Here is a 14,192-nt window from a genome sequence, read left to right as displayed (position 1 = left end):
TTCTAATAAAATGTTGATTTTTTAATTATCAAAAATTTATAATATTCATCAATTGTATTTCAATAATTTATAACATTTATTCTGTACTGAGTTAACACTTGAAGAACTAAAAAAAAGTTACTTCCACTTACATTTTTTGGTGGCAAGAAGACAGGTCCAATGGAAAGAAAATTTCAAGCATAAAAACATTACATTATGATAGTATTTGCTGAAAGTGGTTTGGAGATAACCCTACAAGGATAATCGACATTTTCAATGACAAAAAACTTATTTTTGTAAATGGAGGATGACTGTTAAATTGTTACGTATTTCAATTACACTGAATATGTTTAAGACAGTGATGTAACAGTTTTATTTTAAAATATCAATATTTACATGACACCAGAAAGTACATACTTTGGCAACTAACTTCCATGAAAAATTTTAGCTGTCAACTTAAAACTGAGGGGATACATGATTTTTCAGAATACTTTTAGGAAATACCTAAGCAGAGTGGTGTGTGGACCGCTGCTTTACAAGACTGTGTCCTGTTCAGTTTGGGGGACACCTCTTGTAGTAGAACCACCTGGGGAAGGTGGACACCTTTTTAAAAATGCAGATTCCTGGGCTCCAGCCCCAGACTGAGTTATTAGATTTGGGTTGGGCCCCAAGTGAGTCAGTTTTCAACATGCACCCCAGGTGGTTCTCATGCAAACCAACATTTAAGAAGCACTACTTCAGGGGAGAAAACGTATTTTACAGTATTTCAGCCATGGCTGAAGAGGGAAACACCTCAGGTATGTTTTTGATTAAGGAGAGAACTGAAAGACGCTAAGAATTGGAGCTCACAGAGTAGCAGCACCTGTGGAGGAGCCTGGGGAACGGGACGAGGCCGCAGAGGGCAGGTGCTTCCCTAGACTTCCCAGGGCGGCCACAGAGCCCACCCGGAGAGGACGAGCCACTCAGCCCAGGACCCTGCTTCCCACTCAGGGGAGCGAACAAGGTCTAGCCCTTCTCCATCCACTGAGGGTGGGGATTTCCTGGAACTAGCCTGAGGAAAAGCAGTATGTGGAAGGGACGGGCTGTCACAGCAGAGTCAAAGCATGCGCTGCTGGGAAGCTGGCTGCAAAGCTGGGAAGCACTAGAGAGGAGGGTGGAGGGTACTTGCCATGAACGGGCCCTTGGGATCCTCTGACAGCGCTGCAGGGACGGGGAGGCCTTGGTTGCCTTTTGGTCCCAGGGTAGCCTAAAGTGCAGTCTCGGGCGCCCACTTGCAGCCCGCTCACTGGGCCGTGCTTTGCAGCAGCTGCTCCCTCTTCCGAGGGTCACAGAAGAACTGTAGTTTCCTGGGGAGCAGTTTCACCTGCACGGGCATCGCCTCGTATTCCTCGCTGTCGATGCTGAAGGAGCCGCCTGTTCCCTGTGGAGAAGAGACTATTCACAACAGCTCACGCCCACGCTGGCTGGAATTCGTCATCACTAGAGCACCGGAGCAGGTTGTTAGGGAAAAGGTCCTCCTCTCTGAGGCTCTAATGTTCTTTGAAAAGAGTATTTCGGTGCCTGTGTCAGACACGGGGCTGGTTCTGGAAATAGCCCTATTCTACCACCACGAAAAAGGTTTCAGTGGCCTCTGTCTCCTCCCAGAGTATTCTGGGATTTGTGAAACAAGGTTATCATTTTCAAATGCTTACTGTAAGACAGGGTCCTGTCACGTCTTTAAGGAAGTGATAGAACATACGTGTATGTCCTCAGCCCTAATCTTTCTCAAATGAAAAGCGAGAAACACAGCCAATTCTCGGAGGAAAGCCATTACAGCCACTTGATGATTCTCATGGTTCTTTAGGACTCGCTTAGCTTTATACCTAAGGTATAGCAACATTAATATTACAGATTCTGTAAAACCCTTCTGTAACTCATGCATTTAATTCAACATTTGCTGTGTTGAAACTATGGTGCCAGCCACTGTGGGGACACCTACCTTTTTGAACACCTTAGTTTAAGAGCCACAGGTCTTCAGAGGCCACCTGTAGTAAGTGTTTTTCCACTTATAGGTTATTCTACTAAGCTTGGCATTTCCCGGTACAGAAAAATTCACTGCCATCCTGAAAACTGCTTCCAGATCCTTTTTTAAAAATGTGAAGCTAGGACTTCCGTGGTGGCGCAGTGGTTAAGAATCTGCCTGCCAATGCAGGGGATGGGTTCAAGCCCTGGTCTGGGAAGATCCCACATGCCACAGAGCAACTAAGACCGTGTGCCACAGCTACTGAACCTGCGCTCTAGAACCCACGAGCCACAACTACTGAGCCTACGTGCCACAGCTACTGAAGCCCCTGCGCCTAGAGCCCGTGCTCCACAACAAGAGAAGCCACTGCAGTGAGAAGCCCGTGCACCACAACGAAGAGTAGCCCCCGCTCACAGCAACTAGAGAAAGCCCACGCACAGCAACAAAGACCCAACGCAGCCAAAAATAAATAAATAAACTAAATAAATTAAAAAAAGTGAAGCCATAATCCACTACTAACATTTGCTAACTGGAGAACTTTGTGGGTATAGTAGCTATCTGCATAATTTACATTCAGAAAAATAAAAGCTCGGGAGACCTAAGGGTCACTTTACAGAACCTTGGCTTGACAACACCGGAAGTCTTCAGGAGTCCAACTCTAAACCCGTGACTCAGAAGGGGCTTCCGTCATCTTTTCAGGTCTCCCTTAATGTAGCCCAGAGCCTGGCACAGTGCTCAGCACGTATAAGGCACCTAAAAAAGGGTCTGTTTATAGGAAGGAGGGGGAAGAAAACAGGAAGGAAGACAGACCGGGAAAGAACCACAAGCTCCGGGACAGCTCACCCCCGCTCACCTCAGGAAGAAGCAAAGTGCAGCGGCTGGCCTGAAGACACTCGGTGCCGTCAGCACGCACCTTGGGGTCTCTCACCTTTTTACTTCTGTTGGTACAGGAAAAAGCAAGCTTGGAAACCAGTGCTGGCAGCTGCATTCAACTGCAAGAACATAGCAAGTTCTGCCTGTCTTTTGATGATATGAAATAGATGGACTCATGATCTCTTGACCCATGGGGTTCTGTGAATAACTTTTCCCCCAGTGATTCTTGCTTAGTGTTGAGATCCATTCTAGTTTGAGCAGGTTTATTTACTGCAGAGAACCGTGCTTGAAGTTAAGACTGATTTTTCTCTGAATTGTTTTTTATTTTTAAAAAGTTCCATGTATACCTAATTCTTGGGCTATTTAAAAAACTCAAATTTAAAAATTGGAATGAAATGAAATTCTTTAGAAAAAAGTACTAAACTTTTGATATTTGGTACTTCTTGTGAGTCTGTTACTTAAAGGAGAAAATTTTTTATTCTAATTTAAACTATTTATATGAACAATCAGTCTTAGTAGTTCTAGAATGATTCTCCGTATTGATATAAACAGTCTACTTAGCACAGTGCATCTTTACTTTGACTACATGGCTTTAGAGTAGGATTATCAGCCTGTGCCCGCGCGCGCGCACGCACGCACGCACGCACGCACGCACACACACACACACACACACACACGCTCCCCCTCGTGTATATACCCTTCAGCCAGTTAGCATCAGTGGAAAAGGGGTAAAAGCTAATCTCAGTCCATTCTTTATCATTAATTAACAAGAGTAATTCTTTCATCTATGAAACTTCGTCCATTTTCTAAAGCAGCTTTACAATGTTCTTATCAGATACCCAGAGGAAACGGACATTACTTGATTTCACTTCCTGTAGAGACCAAAAGGAAACCATGTTATTTCTGCTGCTGAAGATGACGACAGCAACAACGCAGAACATAATGACTTCGTCTAATTTAAGCAGTATCACCGGTTTTTCTTCCTATTTTTGGATGTCAGTATTATGAAGGAGATTCAAATATAGCTGGTCCCACTGGCCAGACTTTCAGTTAAGACACTGTGTGGTTTGTGGACCCTTCCTAGGAGAAGAAAGACTTTTCCCTTCTTCCTTATACTACAGTTAAGTAAATCAAAGGCTGCAGAAGCAGCTATTCAGCAACTGAAGAATTGGTACCAAAGGCAAGAATAACACAAACTGATGAAAGACATTGTACTGCCGGTGCTGGTGCAGAGAATGAAGTAGCCATGGAGACCCGGCCGCGGCAGCAGAAATGTCTGATCCTTAGATGGGCGCCAGAGGGAGCTCTGAGACAGAGCTCATAAAAAGCTGAGAAGATTCCCAGTTGGCATGGTAACACACAGCCTCCTCAGATGCTTTGAAGGCTGGCAGAGGGTTGAGAGCATCCTTAACCAATAAAATTCTGGCAGAGGTAGGGCTTAATAAATCAAACAGGACCTGGAAGGGTATTTTGTAGTGGAAAAGGGAAAAAAGCCTGGAAAATGTCCAAGGTACTCAACACCTTTCCATCAATGCCCTGGGAGGAGGGCAAGGTGGGCTGACATGAATGCTAACGGATGCTGTGAAGTGCTTCACACTGAAAAAGAGTTTTCCCACACAGTCCCTTGTATGAGACTCAAGAACAATCCTGATGGAGGTGATTCTACCACACCATTCTATACACAGGGAAGAGGATTCAGAGAAGGTAAAGGGTTTGTCCAAGTCATAAGGCCAGTGAGTGGCAAAATCAAGATTTGTACCCAGTAGTTCTGACCCTGAAGCCAAAATTCTGGGCATGATACCACACTACCCTGAATCCTGTCATTTCGGTCGAAAGACAAAGACGGCTCCCATGCTCTGATCTTCCCGAAATGAATGGGGGAGGCCAAGTAGGAGAGGTGCACTACACATGCCACCTCAAATGACAAGGGGATGCTGTGGTTTGCAAAGCAGACAAGTCCTCGGTTGGATCTCTTCTTGGAGCGCATGGGCACTCAGATTGGTGAGTCTGAGAACACAGACTACTTAAAGCCTCACAGCCTACAAACCCCCGTCCACTTACCCTATAGTTATGAAGTCTCCTTTGCTGACCGTGTTGGGTTCCATGCAGATGTTCATAAAGTCTTCTTTGCTCTAAAAAGGTTAGAAAACGAAAATTTATGCTCTAAATTTTGGCTCATGCAGCCTGTTGCCCTCCTTTAGCCTTAGAGGGTCGCGGTCGGAGCTGTGTATTACGGAGGGGACTTTACTTTCAATGACTTTATCCTGAATATATCCTCAGTCCTCTATTTTTACATAAAGACCTTTATTGAAGTGGTATTTACATACCATAAAATCCATCTCTATTGCTTGCTTGTTTTCTTACTACATACATAAGCTAGGGAAACACTCAGGCTTGGAGGGTTGTCAGGTTCTGTCACTCACTAATAATCGTAGCTGTTACAGTCTCTAGGGTCCCCTCCCTGGCAGGCCAAGCTTTCAGCCCCTCTCTCCCAGCAAGTCTCCACCCTCACTGTACGTCGTCATCATGCCGCACTGGCTGGATCAGCTTCTTGATGTGGAGAGCCCCCAAGTATCTGTGTTTTTTTTAAATGCTCTACATGCAAACTTGGTATGTGACCAGAGTTGAAGAGCAGCAATCCTTTTATGCCATGGCAATGTTTTTAAAACTCTACATTCCCAACCACAGAACGTTCTGGAAGAATTGAGCTACAAGGAAGTGGCTATAAAAACAGACTTGGTTCCTGTGCCACTCCCCACCCTCCCCCCGTCTCCCCACAATTTACCACCAGTTGGTGGCTAGCAGTACAAACCTGGCCCTCTGTAAATCAACCCCAGCACTTCTGTGTCTGCTTCAAATAGAGGTTTGTTTATTTTTGGACAGCTTCAGAATCTGTAGCCCCAGGATCACCCCCAGGCCTCTGAGAGCTGACAGCCTGTGCCTGAGATTAAAGGGCACTATCAAAGCACAACTTCACATCTCAACTAGGAATTACAAAACATAGAGGAATGACTCTGCTCCAGGGTCACCTTTTGTTAAATGACTTATTGTCACCTATGTACCATGAACTCTTCTAAGTGCTAGGGTTGTGTCAATGAATGAAAAAAACAATTTCTGCCTACAAAGAACTTACATTCTACCAGAGAGTGTGGAAGGGATAAACAAAACACAACCACGATAAAATAATAAACTTCATGTATATTAGAAGTATGTTAGAGTATATCCGTATAAAAATGGTAAATTGTGGACTGTGTATGTCTATTAGCATAAACGGCAAATTATAGAGTATATTAGAAGTATTACAGTATATTATAAAAATGAGATAAAAGGTGGTATTGGTGGCATTTTCAGTATATGTGCTACCAAAGCGAGCACGATTGGTGGCGTTTTTAAAGAGGGGTCCAGGTAGGCCTCACTGGCAAGGTAACCTCTGAGCAGACACCTGAAGGAGGTGAGGGCATTGTGGAAATCCAGGGCAAACTCTAGCAAACGTCACCTGGAGGGCCTGTTAAAACACAGGTCAGAGCTTATGGTTCAGTAGATCTAGAGCGAGTCCCAAGAATCTTCATTTCTAACAAGGTCCCAAGCGATGCTACTGCTGCAGACCCAAAGCCCACACTTTGAGAACCACCCGTCTAGGGACGCGCAGGCCCCACAAAGGGCACTGCCAGGGCAGGGGCCTTAGGTGGGAGCGGGCCTGACGTGGGAAAGAACAGCGAGGAGGCCAGTATGGCTGGAGCGGAGTGAGAAAAGGGGATGAGAGGAGATGGAATCAGAGGGTTCAGGCACTGCAGCAGCAGGGCCTTGTGCACCCCTACGAGGAAGTTGGCCGTTAGGCTGAGTGAAGTGCGGAGCCAGTGGAAGGTTCTAAGCAGAGAAACATGATTTGGCTTTTTTTAAATTAGGGTCTCTCTGGCTACTGTGTTTAAAGGAGAAGGAAAGGGGCAAGGGCGGGGAGACCCCTTAGGAACATATTGTAATAATCGGGCTGAAAGACGATGGTGGCTTGGATCAGCTGGCAGCGGACACTGAGATGCGCTGGCAGTATTTAGAAGGTGAAGCCGCCAGGACTTCCTCTGAGATCTGATGCCACGAGAAAGAGGAGCCAGATGTTTGGCCTGAAGAATGAAAAGGGTGGAATTACAATCGACTGCGCTGCAGGAAGACGGAGGAGAAGGCAGGTTTCGGGGGTGGAAGGGAAGACCAGTAGCTCAGTTTTGGACATGCCAAGACTGAAATGTATCTTAGACATGGAAGGGGCTAAGTAGATATACATGCAAGTCAAGGATTTGACTTTTGTTGAGAGTGCAAGTGCGAAAATCAATGTGTTATGCTACAATGACAGGTTCAGCGAGAAAAAGCCTTATCTCAGTAGTGGCTGGAAAGGTACTTGATAAAATTAAAGATCCACTCATGATAAAAACTCTGAGCAAACTAGGATAGGAGTGGAAGGGGACTTCCTTAATCTGATAAAGGGTATCTACAAAAAAACCCCATCAAACTCAAGAATGAAGCAGTGAAGCCTTTCTCTCTCAATCAGGAATGAGACAGGGACGCCTGCCATCACTGCTTCTGTTCAACACTTTACTGAGGCCCTAGCCTACGCAATAAGACAAAAGATTAGAAGAAGGTTAAGTATTTGAAAGGAAAAAATCATATCAACTGCACTAATCTATAGAAGATCTAAAGGAACCCATAAACTTAACATAATAATTGTTAGGTTGCTGATGCAGCATCAATATAAAAAATCATTACATGTCCAACTAAATCAGATAGTTAAAAAAATAACAATTTAAGAGATACTGTTTACAACAGTATCAAAAATTAAGATAACTAGGAATCTACCCAGCAAGACAAAATCTTATAGAGAAAACTATAAAACTTCATTGAAAGACATTAAAAACCTAAATAAATGAAGATACGCCGTATGCATATGACAGAAGAGTCAATATTGTAGAAATGTCGTTTCTCCACAGATTGATCTACAGGTTCAATGTAATGCTGAGCAATATTATAACAGATTTTTATGTGGAACTTAATAAACATTCTAAAGGATTTATAGAAGTCGGAGAGCCAAGAACAGCCAAGAGACTCTTTAAGAAGAAAAACATAGAAGGACTTACTATAAAACTATAATAATTAAGAGAAACATAGTATTAGTACAAATATAGAAAAATAGAGCAAAAGAATAGACTAGAAACATCTCCATGTATACAGATACTTGACGTATGACAGAGGTTTACTGCAGATCAGTGGGGTGTGGGGGGGAAGGACATTTCAATAAATGGTGCTTGGACAACTGGCTTTCTATATAGAAAGAACATAAAACTGGAGCCTTACCTCCATCATTCACAAAACTCAATTATAGGTGGGAGTACCTCTTTTTTAAATAAATATGAAATCATTTGCTGCAAATCACGTTAACCTGGTTTTTCATTTAAAAAGATACAATGAACATCTTCCCATGTCAATAAATAGAGAACATTTTAAATACATGTACCAAAATGTATTTCTCATCAGTGGCCTGATTAGTTTGTTTCACATATTTTGCTATTATAAATACAGTGAACATAGCTCTACAAGAGATCCTAATTTTCAAGCATTCCACACCCCTCAGGCCTCTTTCAGACTCTGAATGGACTTTTTTTTAATGATAAATGAACATTTTGAGCTATTACATGGCAGCTTCACTGTCTTTGAATATTTTATTGCATTTGCTTTTATTTTTACAAAGAGGATAGAAAAAAAATGAATGTGCTGCTGCTGCTAGTGATAAGCAGCACAGGATCATATATTTTTATAATTGTCACAAAGATAAAAAGCTCTCGGCACTCTGAATGGGGCTAATCTCGAGCCACGATCACATACATACTCACTGAACTCAATCCATTCATTGGTATTCAGTCATCAGAGCGAAGAACAAGGTTAAAGAACATGAACAAAACACTGGAAGTACATATCATCAGAGACTGAGTATAAAGGAAATGTATAATTAGAAATCTTATCTTTCTTTTTAAGATTCCTCTTTTTAACAGAGTATTTTTTTAACCTTAATACATTCACTTTCACCAACATTTTCAGACTCTCTACATTATGTATCATCTGATTATTTCTGAAGGATAAATTTCTAGAAATATGCTTAATAGGGCCGAGGGTATGCTTACATTTCAGATGCTTAATATATACTGCCAAAATGCCTTGGAGAAAAAGTGTTCCGATTTCTCTTTCCCTCAGGAAAACCTGACAGCCCGTTTCCCTGTCCACACCAACAGTGAACACTAGCAGGCTTTTTAATCTATGGCAATTCAATATTTAATATTTTAATTTGTATTTCTTTGATACTGAGCACTTTTTCTGTTTCTTTACCTATGAACTTCAGATAGAAGTTATATCTACCTGATAGTGTAGTTATGAGGATTACATGAGCTGACACTGTGTAAAATTCTTAGGACAGTGCTTATCATGTAGTAAATATAAGCCATTGTTTTCATGTTTATTTATTTCCTTTGTGAATTTCTAATTATGCCGCCTGCCTGTTGTTTATATTAGTCCTTTGCCCACTTCTTATTGATTATCCTAACAGTTAAGTATAAAGGAAAGCTATTAACTCCTGGTATATCACATCCTAATATTTTTCCCAATTTGTCATTAAAACAATTTTTTTTAAAGGTTGATAAATTTTAAAGGAAATCTAAAAATGAGTGTCATTAAAATTTTTGTTTATAGTTTCTTTTTTATTAGAAGTAAATGCATCAATATGATTTTTGGTTAGATGCCAGTCTTGGAAAGGCCTTGTCCTCCCAAGTTTATATTGATATCACTTAAGATTTCACTCTAGGGTTTTGTTTTGTTTTTTAATGCGGTATGCGGGCCTCTCACTGTTGTGGCCTCTCCTGTTGCGGAGCACAGGCTCCAGACGCACAGGCTCAGCGGCCATGGCTCACGGGCCCAGCCGCTCCGTGGCACGTGGGATCTTCCCGGACCGGGGCACGAACCCATGTCCCCTGCATCGGCAGGCGGGCTCTCAACCACTGCGCCACCAGAGAAGACCTCTAGTGTTTAATAGTTTTATTTTCTTACATTTAACCTTTTAATCCAACCAGAATCAATTCAGAAGGTGAAAAGAGCTATGTGATCCAAATGTTATACAATGGACATGCATTACCTTTATAATTAAAAAGCAATCCAATACTCTGAATATTAATATTGAAATCAAACTTCTCACTACACTTGTCCCCCTCATTCATCTTACTACATTCATATGTTCAACTCCATGTGCCAGTTTTCAGACTGACCAGGTTAGTTGTGAACATACTACTCTGATTCACATAAAAGCTGAACATAATATTAGTCCATGGTTAAGGATAGCTTTCCTACTGGCATTCTCATTAACATAAACTACTAAAGTTTTCTCTAGACCAGGGGTCAGTAAACCCTTACTGTGAATGGCCAGATAGTAAGTGTTTTAGGCTTTGGGGCCATTCAGTCTCTGTCACAACAACTCAGCTCTGCCGCTGCCGCATGAGTGGCCACAGACAACATGGGTATGGATGAATACGGCTATGTTCCAATAAAACTTTACTTGTGGATGTTGAAACTTGAATTTCGTATACTTTTACCTGTCACAAAATATAATCCTTCTTTTGACTTTACTCTAACCATTTAAAAACGTAAAATCAATTCTCAGCTTGCAGTCTATAGTAAAACAGGTGGCAGACCAGTTTGCTAACCTCTGCTTTAGTTCAAAAACTTTTTAGCGTATTATCTGTATCAGTACTATCCAGGAGAGCTTTTTGCACTATGGAAGTGTTTTATATTTGTGCCTTTCAATATGGTCGCTACTAGCTACATATGGTTATTGAGCGCTTGTCATGTGGCACAAGTAATAAGTTTTAAATTTTATTTGTATTAATTTAAATTTACGCAGCTACCTGTGACTAGTGGCTACCATACTGGTCAGTGCATGTCAACAGATTGGACTCAATATGTAAAATAGAGATGTTTGTGTGTATACATATATACATCTATATAAATGTAGATGTATATATGGTTTTCTCTCCTAGAGGCCTAAATCTACATATTTAATATAGTCACAAAAATAATGGCTATTTACTCAAGTAAAAGTTCCACACAGTTTTATTCCTGTGGCGGATGGGATTAGGCTAACTCATCTCTAAAGGCCTTTTGCCCTCAGTTCTCTCAGGCAGAAGGCTTGGCGACAGATGCTCGATCAGAGCCCCTTAAGCTTTTAGGCACTTCACTCGCTGTTTCTTCTCACTGCTTATTCCTCAAAGGCACCCCACATCCTCCTGCCCTGATCCTTCCCTCTCTATCCCCACAGGGTAAAAATAAAAAAGTTAGTGGAAGAGCATGTAGCCTTTGTCACTTTTTCCCAAATGCTTTTCTACTTAAAAAAAAAAAAAAAAAAGGCACACTTACTGCCAGGTCAAGCTGACTGTTCCGGGTCGTGATGGACAGTTCAAGGGTGGACAGCTGCACTTCTTTCCAGACCTCTGGGCTCACCTCTTGGGGGGCTGTGTGAATGCATTCGATACAGGTCAGTGTCTCCCATGAACATCTCAGCACCACCACCACGGCCAGCTACCAGTGGCTCAGATGGCCTCCCGAGCCCATCTGCTGACCGCCCCCCCCCACCCTGCTTAGTTTTCTTTATCTCATACTTTTGATACACAGGTTAAAGGGCCAGGCTCAAAATGGAATCTCTATGCCTGAGACATCCCTATAAAAGTAGCCACAATAACATAAAGGTTGGTGACAGAAAGAGGGAGTCACTGAGAGTCACAACTGACACAGGCTGTTCCCATTCATGGGACACTGTTGCTGCCGTTTGGGGCCTGCAGCTGTGCACACAGAGGGCTGAGTTCAGTGATGCTGGAAAGGCTTCCCCTGCTCTAGGAGAGTCAAACACTGAGGTGGGGTCTGCTTCAGGCAGGCCTGAGCTGACCAGGGCTTTCCAATCGTCAGTCCCCACGCTGCTCACCGTCCTGCGGCTGTACCCAGTAGGATGCGAGCCTTCGTAATATTCTCCTGTACAAAGAGGGCCGTGGAGGGGTCTCTTCTGCTCCACTGGGAGGTCGCTCCGCAGGTCCCGTGTATGAGAGAGAGGCTTGATGAGTCTGAGGCCACTCCTTTCAACGTAAAGAGACAAAAACCTTTATCGTGCAGCACGATTCCAAACTCTTGGGGTTTCTCTCTACAAAGGATAGTATTCCACCCATATCTGCTTGAAAGCTAACTAGTAATCTCCTCTCATGGGATGAAATTATCTCTAATTTGGAGTGTGGAATCCTCAAGCTTTCTTTTCCTATTGAAGGCCTATAGGAACCCAGTGACTGCGGCCTCCATTGCTCTCCTGACACAGAGCAGAGAGGAGATCAAAGTGGACCAGCAACCAACCACTGCTTACACTTGTCCAAGAAAACCTCAGTATGAACACGCACAGAGTCATCCGATACTTTGACTTAGAGATGGTGACACAAACGTGAAATCCAGTTGTATCACATACCTTCTTCGCTTCTGTCATCATATTCCACTCAGAGACCAGGCTGGTTTAGTCCAGCCTCGAAATCCAGCCCAAGGCCTCTCATTCCTGCTTCAAAGGCCATCACTCTCAACTCTAGATTTGTCTTCTTCCTGGCACCGAGTCCAGTGCCATCCTGGGTCCCATCAGTGTCCCCAGGGATGATGAAAACACCACCCTAGCCTCTCAGCCCTTGACGTCACCTCTAACCCACCACAGCCACCGATTTCTATGGCCACGTCCCGGTCCTTAGCGGTACCCGGAGCCACTCCATCTTAGAAATCTGAAGCCCTGATATCCTACCATCTAATCACTGCCCACATCCTTTTGTGCCCAGTGGCTCTTAGGGTGAACTGCTCCCTTGTTCTCCAGTTTCCATGGGGTGAATTACAAGAGTAACAGTTCCAACTCCTCTCACTCCACCTCTTACTCCTTCCCAAGTCCAGAAAGACCCAACCCCTTCTCTTCTCACTCTGGAAGTGGCCGTCCTGCGGACTCAGGCGTCCACTGCTTCCTCACGCAGTGAGCTTACTTAGCAGTCTCTGCCCCGAAGGAGATGTTTTAAGTGGATAAATTCAATCTGGAGTGTTAGGAAATCAGATTGTGACCGCGTATCCAAGCTGTGTCCTTCACTCCTGCTGACATTTATAAAGCTGGCATGTTGATTTCCATATGCTTTGTTCCTGCATTTGGTTAGTCAGAGGAGGAAGAGAGGGGTGTGATGTGGGGGCCCGTGGAGACCCTAACCACACCAAGCTCTCAGTCGCACTGAGAATCCCAGCCCCTGACCACGCCATTTGTCCTCAGGCCAACCAGATGAACAGTGGGTTACTTTACAGCACTCTCTTTTCCCATTGCTTTTGGCCCTCGTGTCTTCTTTCTTCCATAATGTTTGCCCTGAAAAGCCCCTATTCTTAATCAATCTGTCACTAGGTGTCTGTACTTCTACATCGTGGCTCAATATTATTAGAAGGGGAAATAAAACACTCCTGCTGAGTACTGACACAGGGAAAACAATCACCCAAACGAGCATATCCACGTCAACAAATTCTTGGTCTAAGGTTGTCTACGCCACTTGATAATCCTTCTAAACCTATTTTCATCTTGCTTCAAAACTCCCCGTACTACCATCACCGTCACCACCACCACCATCACCATCACCACCATCACCACCATCACCATCACCACCACCACCACCATCACCACCATCACCACCATCACCACCACCACCACCATCACCATCATCACCATCACCATCACCATCACCACCACCACCACCACCTCACTTTCAAAAGATCACTTGCTTCCTGCACTTCAGTGAGAATATCAAGACATCAGTGAGAACCGCCTTACCTCTTTATAAATATGTTTTCATCTGTACCTCTCCTTTATTTCTCTCCTGTCTCAAGGAAAAAGGCGTCCCTCCCCCGTCCAAGGCTAGTCCAGGACTCTGGATCCCACTCCCTTCCATGTGCTCATGGAACTAGCTGAGTCAGTCATGCTTTTTGTGTCCTTTCTCTCTTCTCCTCCCATTCTTTTTCACTTCTGCTTCAGGAAATAAAGACACAGATATCTCTCCAATTAAAAAAAACAGAACACTCCAGTGGCCCCATATTTTTCACTAGCTTTTGTCTTTTTATGTCCTTCTTTTCAGAGTCGAGATCCTTGAGGGAGTGGCTCTACTGCCTCTACTTTTTGCTCCCATTTACCCCTGAACTTTCTTCAGTGCGGCTTCAGCTCTTCCACCCACAGGCTACTGAACCTTCAGAGGGCACTCACTTGCCTGCCTCTATTTAG

The 14,192-nt window shown here is 43.5% G+C and overlaps 1 protein-coding gene across 8 annotated transcripts in view; it reads right to left on the bottom strand.

Moving 5' to 3' along the window:
• AGK (acylglycerol kinase) overlaps positions 1-14,192 on the bottom strand; it is an 87,018-nt gene continuing 72,826 nt past the window's right edge. For 7 of the 8 annotated variants that reach the window (XM_067747220.1, XM_067747227.1, XM_067747223.1 and 4 more), the window contains 5 exons: positions 11,856-12,003; positions 11,294-11,388; positions 4,916-4,986; positions 2,835-2,919; positions 1-1,399 (listed from right to left, as the gene is read on the bottom strand). In XM_067747220.1, coding sequence (XP_067603321.1) covers positions 1,262-1,399; positions 2,835-2,919; positions 4,916-4,986; positions 11,294-11,388; positions 11,856-12,003 — 537 coding nt within the window. In that variant the 3' untranslated portion in view covers positions 1-1,261. The other variant, XM_067747224.1, reaches the window with a different exon arrangement.

The sequence above is a fragment of the Pseudorca crassidens genome, chromosome 8 (assembly GCF_039906515.1).
Source record: "Pseudorca crassidens isolate mPseCra1 chromosome 8, mPseCra1.hap1, whole genome shotgun sequence".
Lineage (NCBI taxonomy): Eukaryota > Metazoa > Chordata > Mammalia > Artiodactyla > Delphinidae > Pseudorca > Pseudorca crassidens.
The sequence above is the reverse complement of the archived record's forward strand: the minus strand, read 5'-3'. Positions and strand labels throughout refer to the sequence as shown.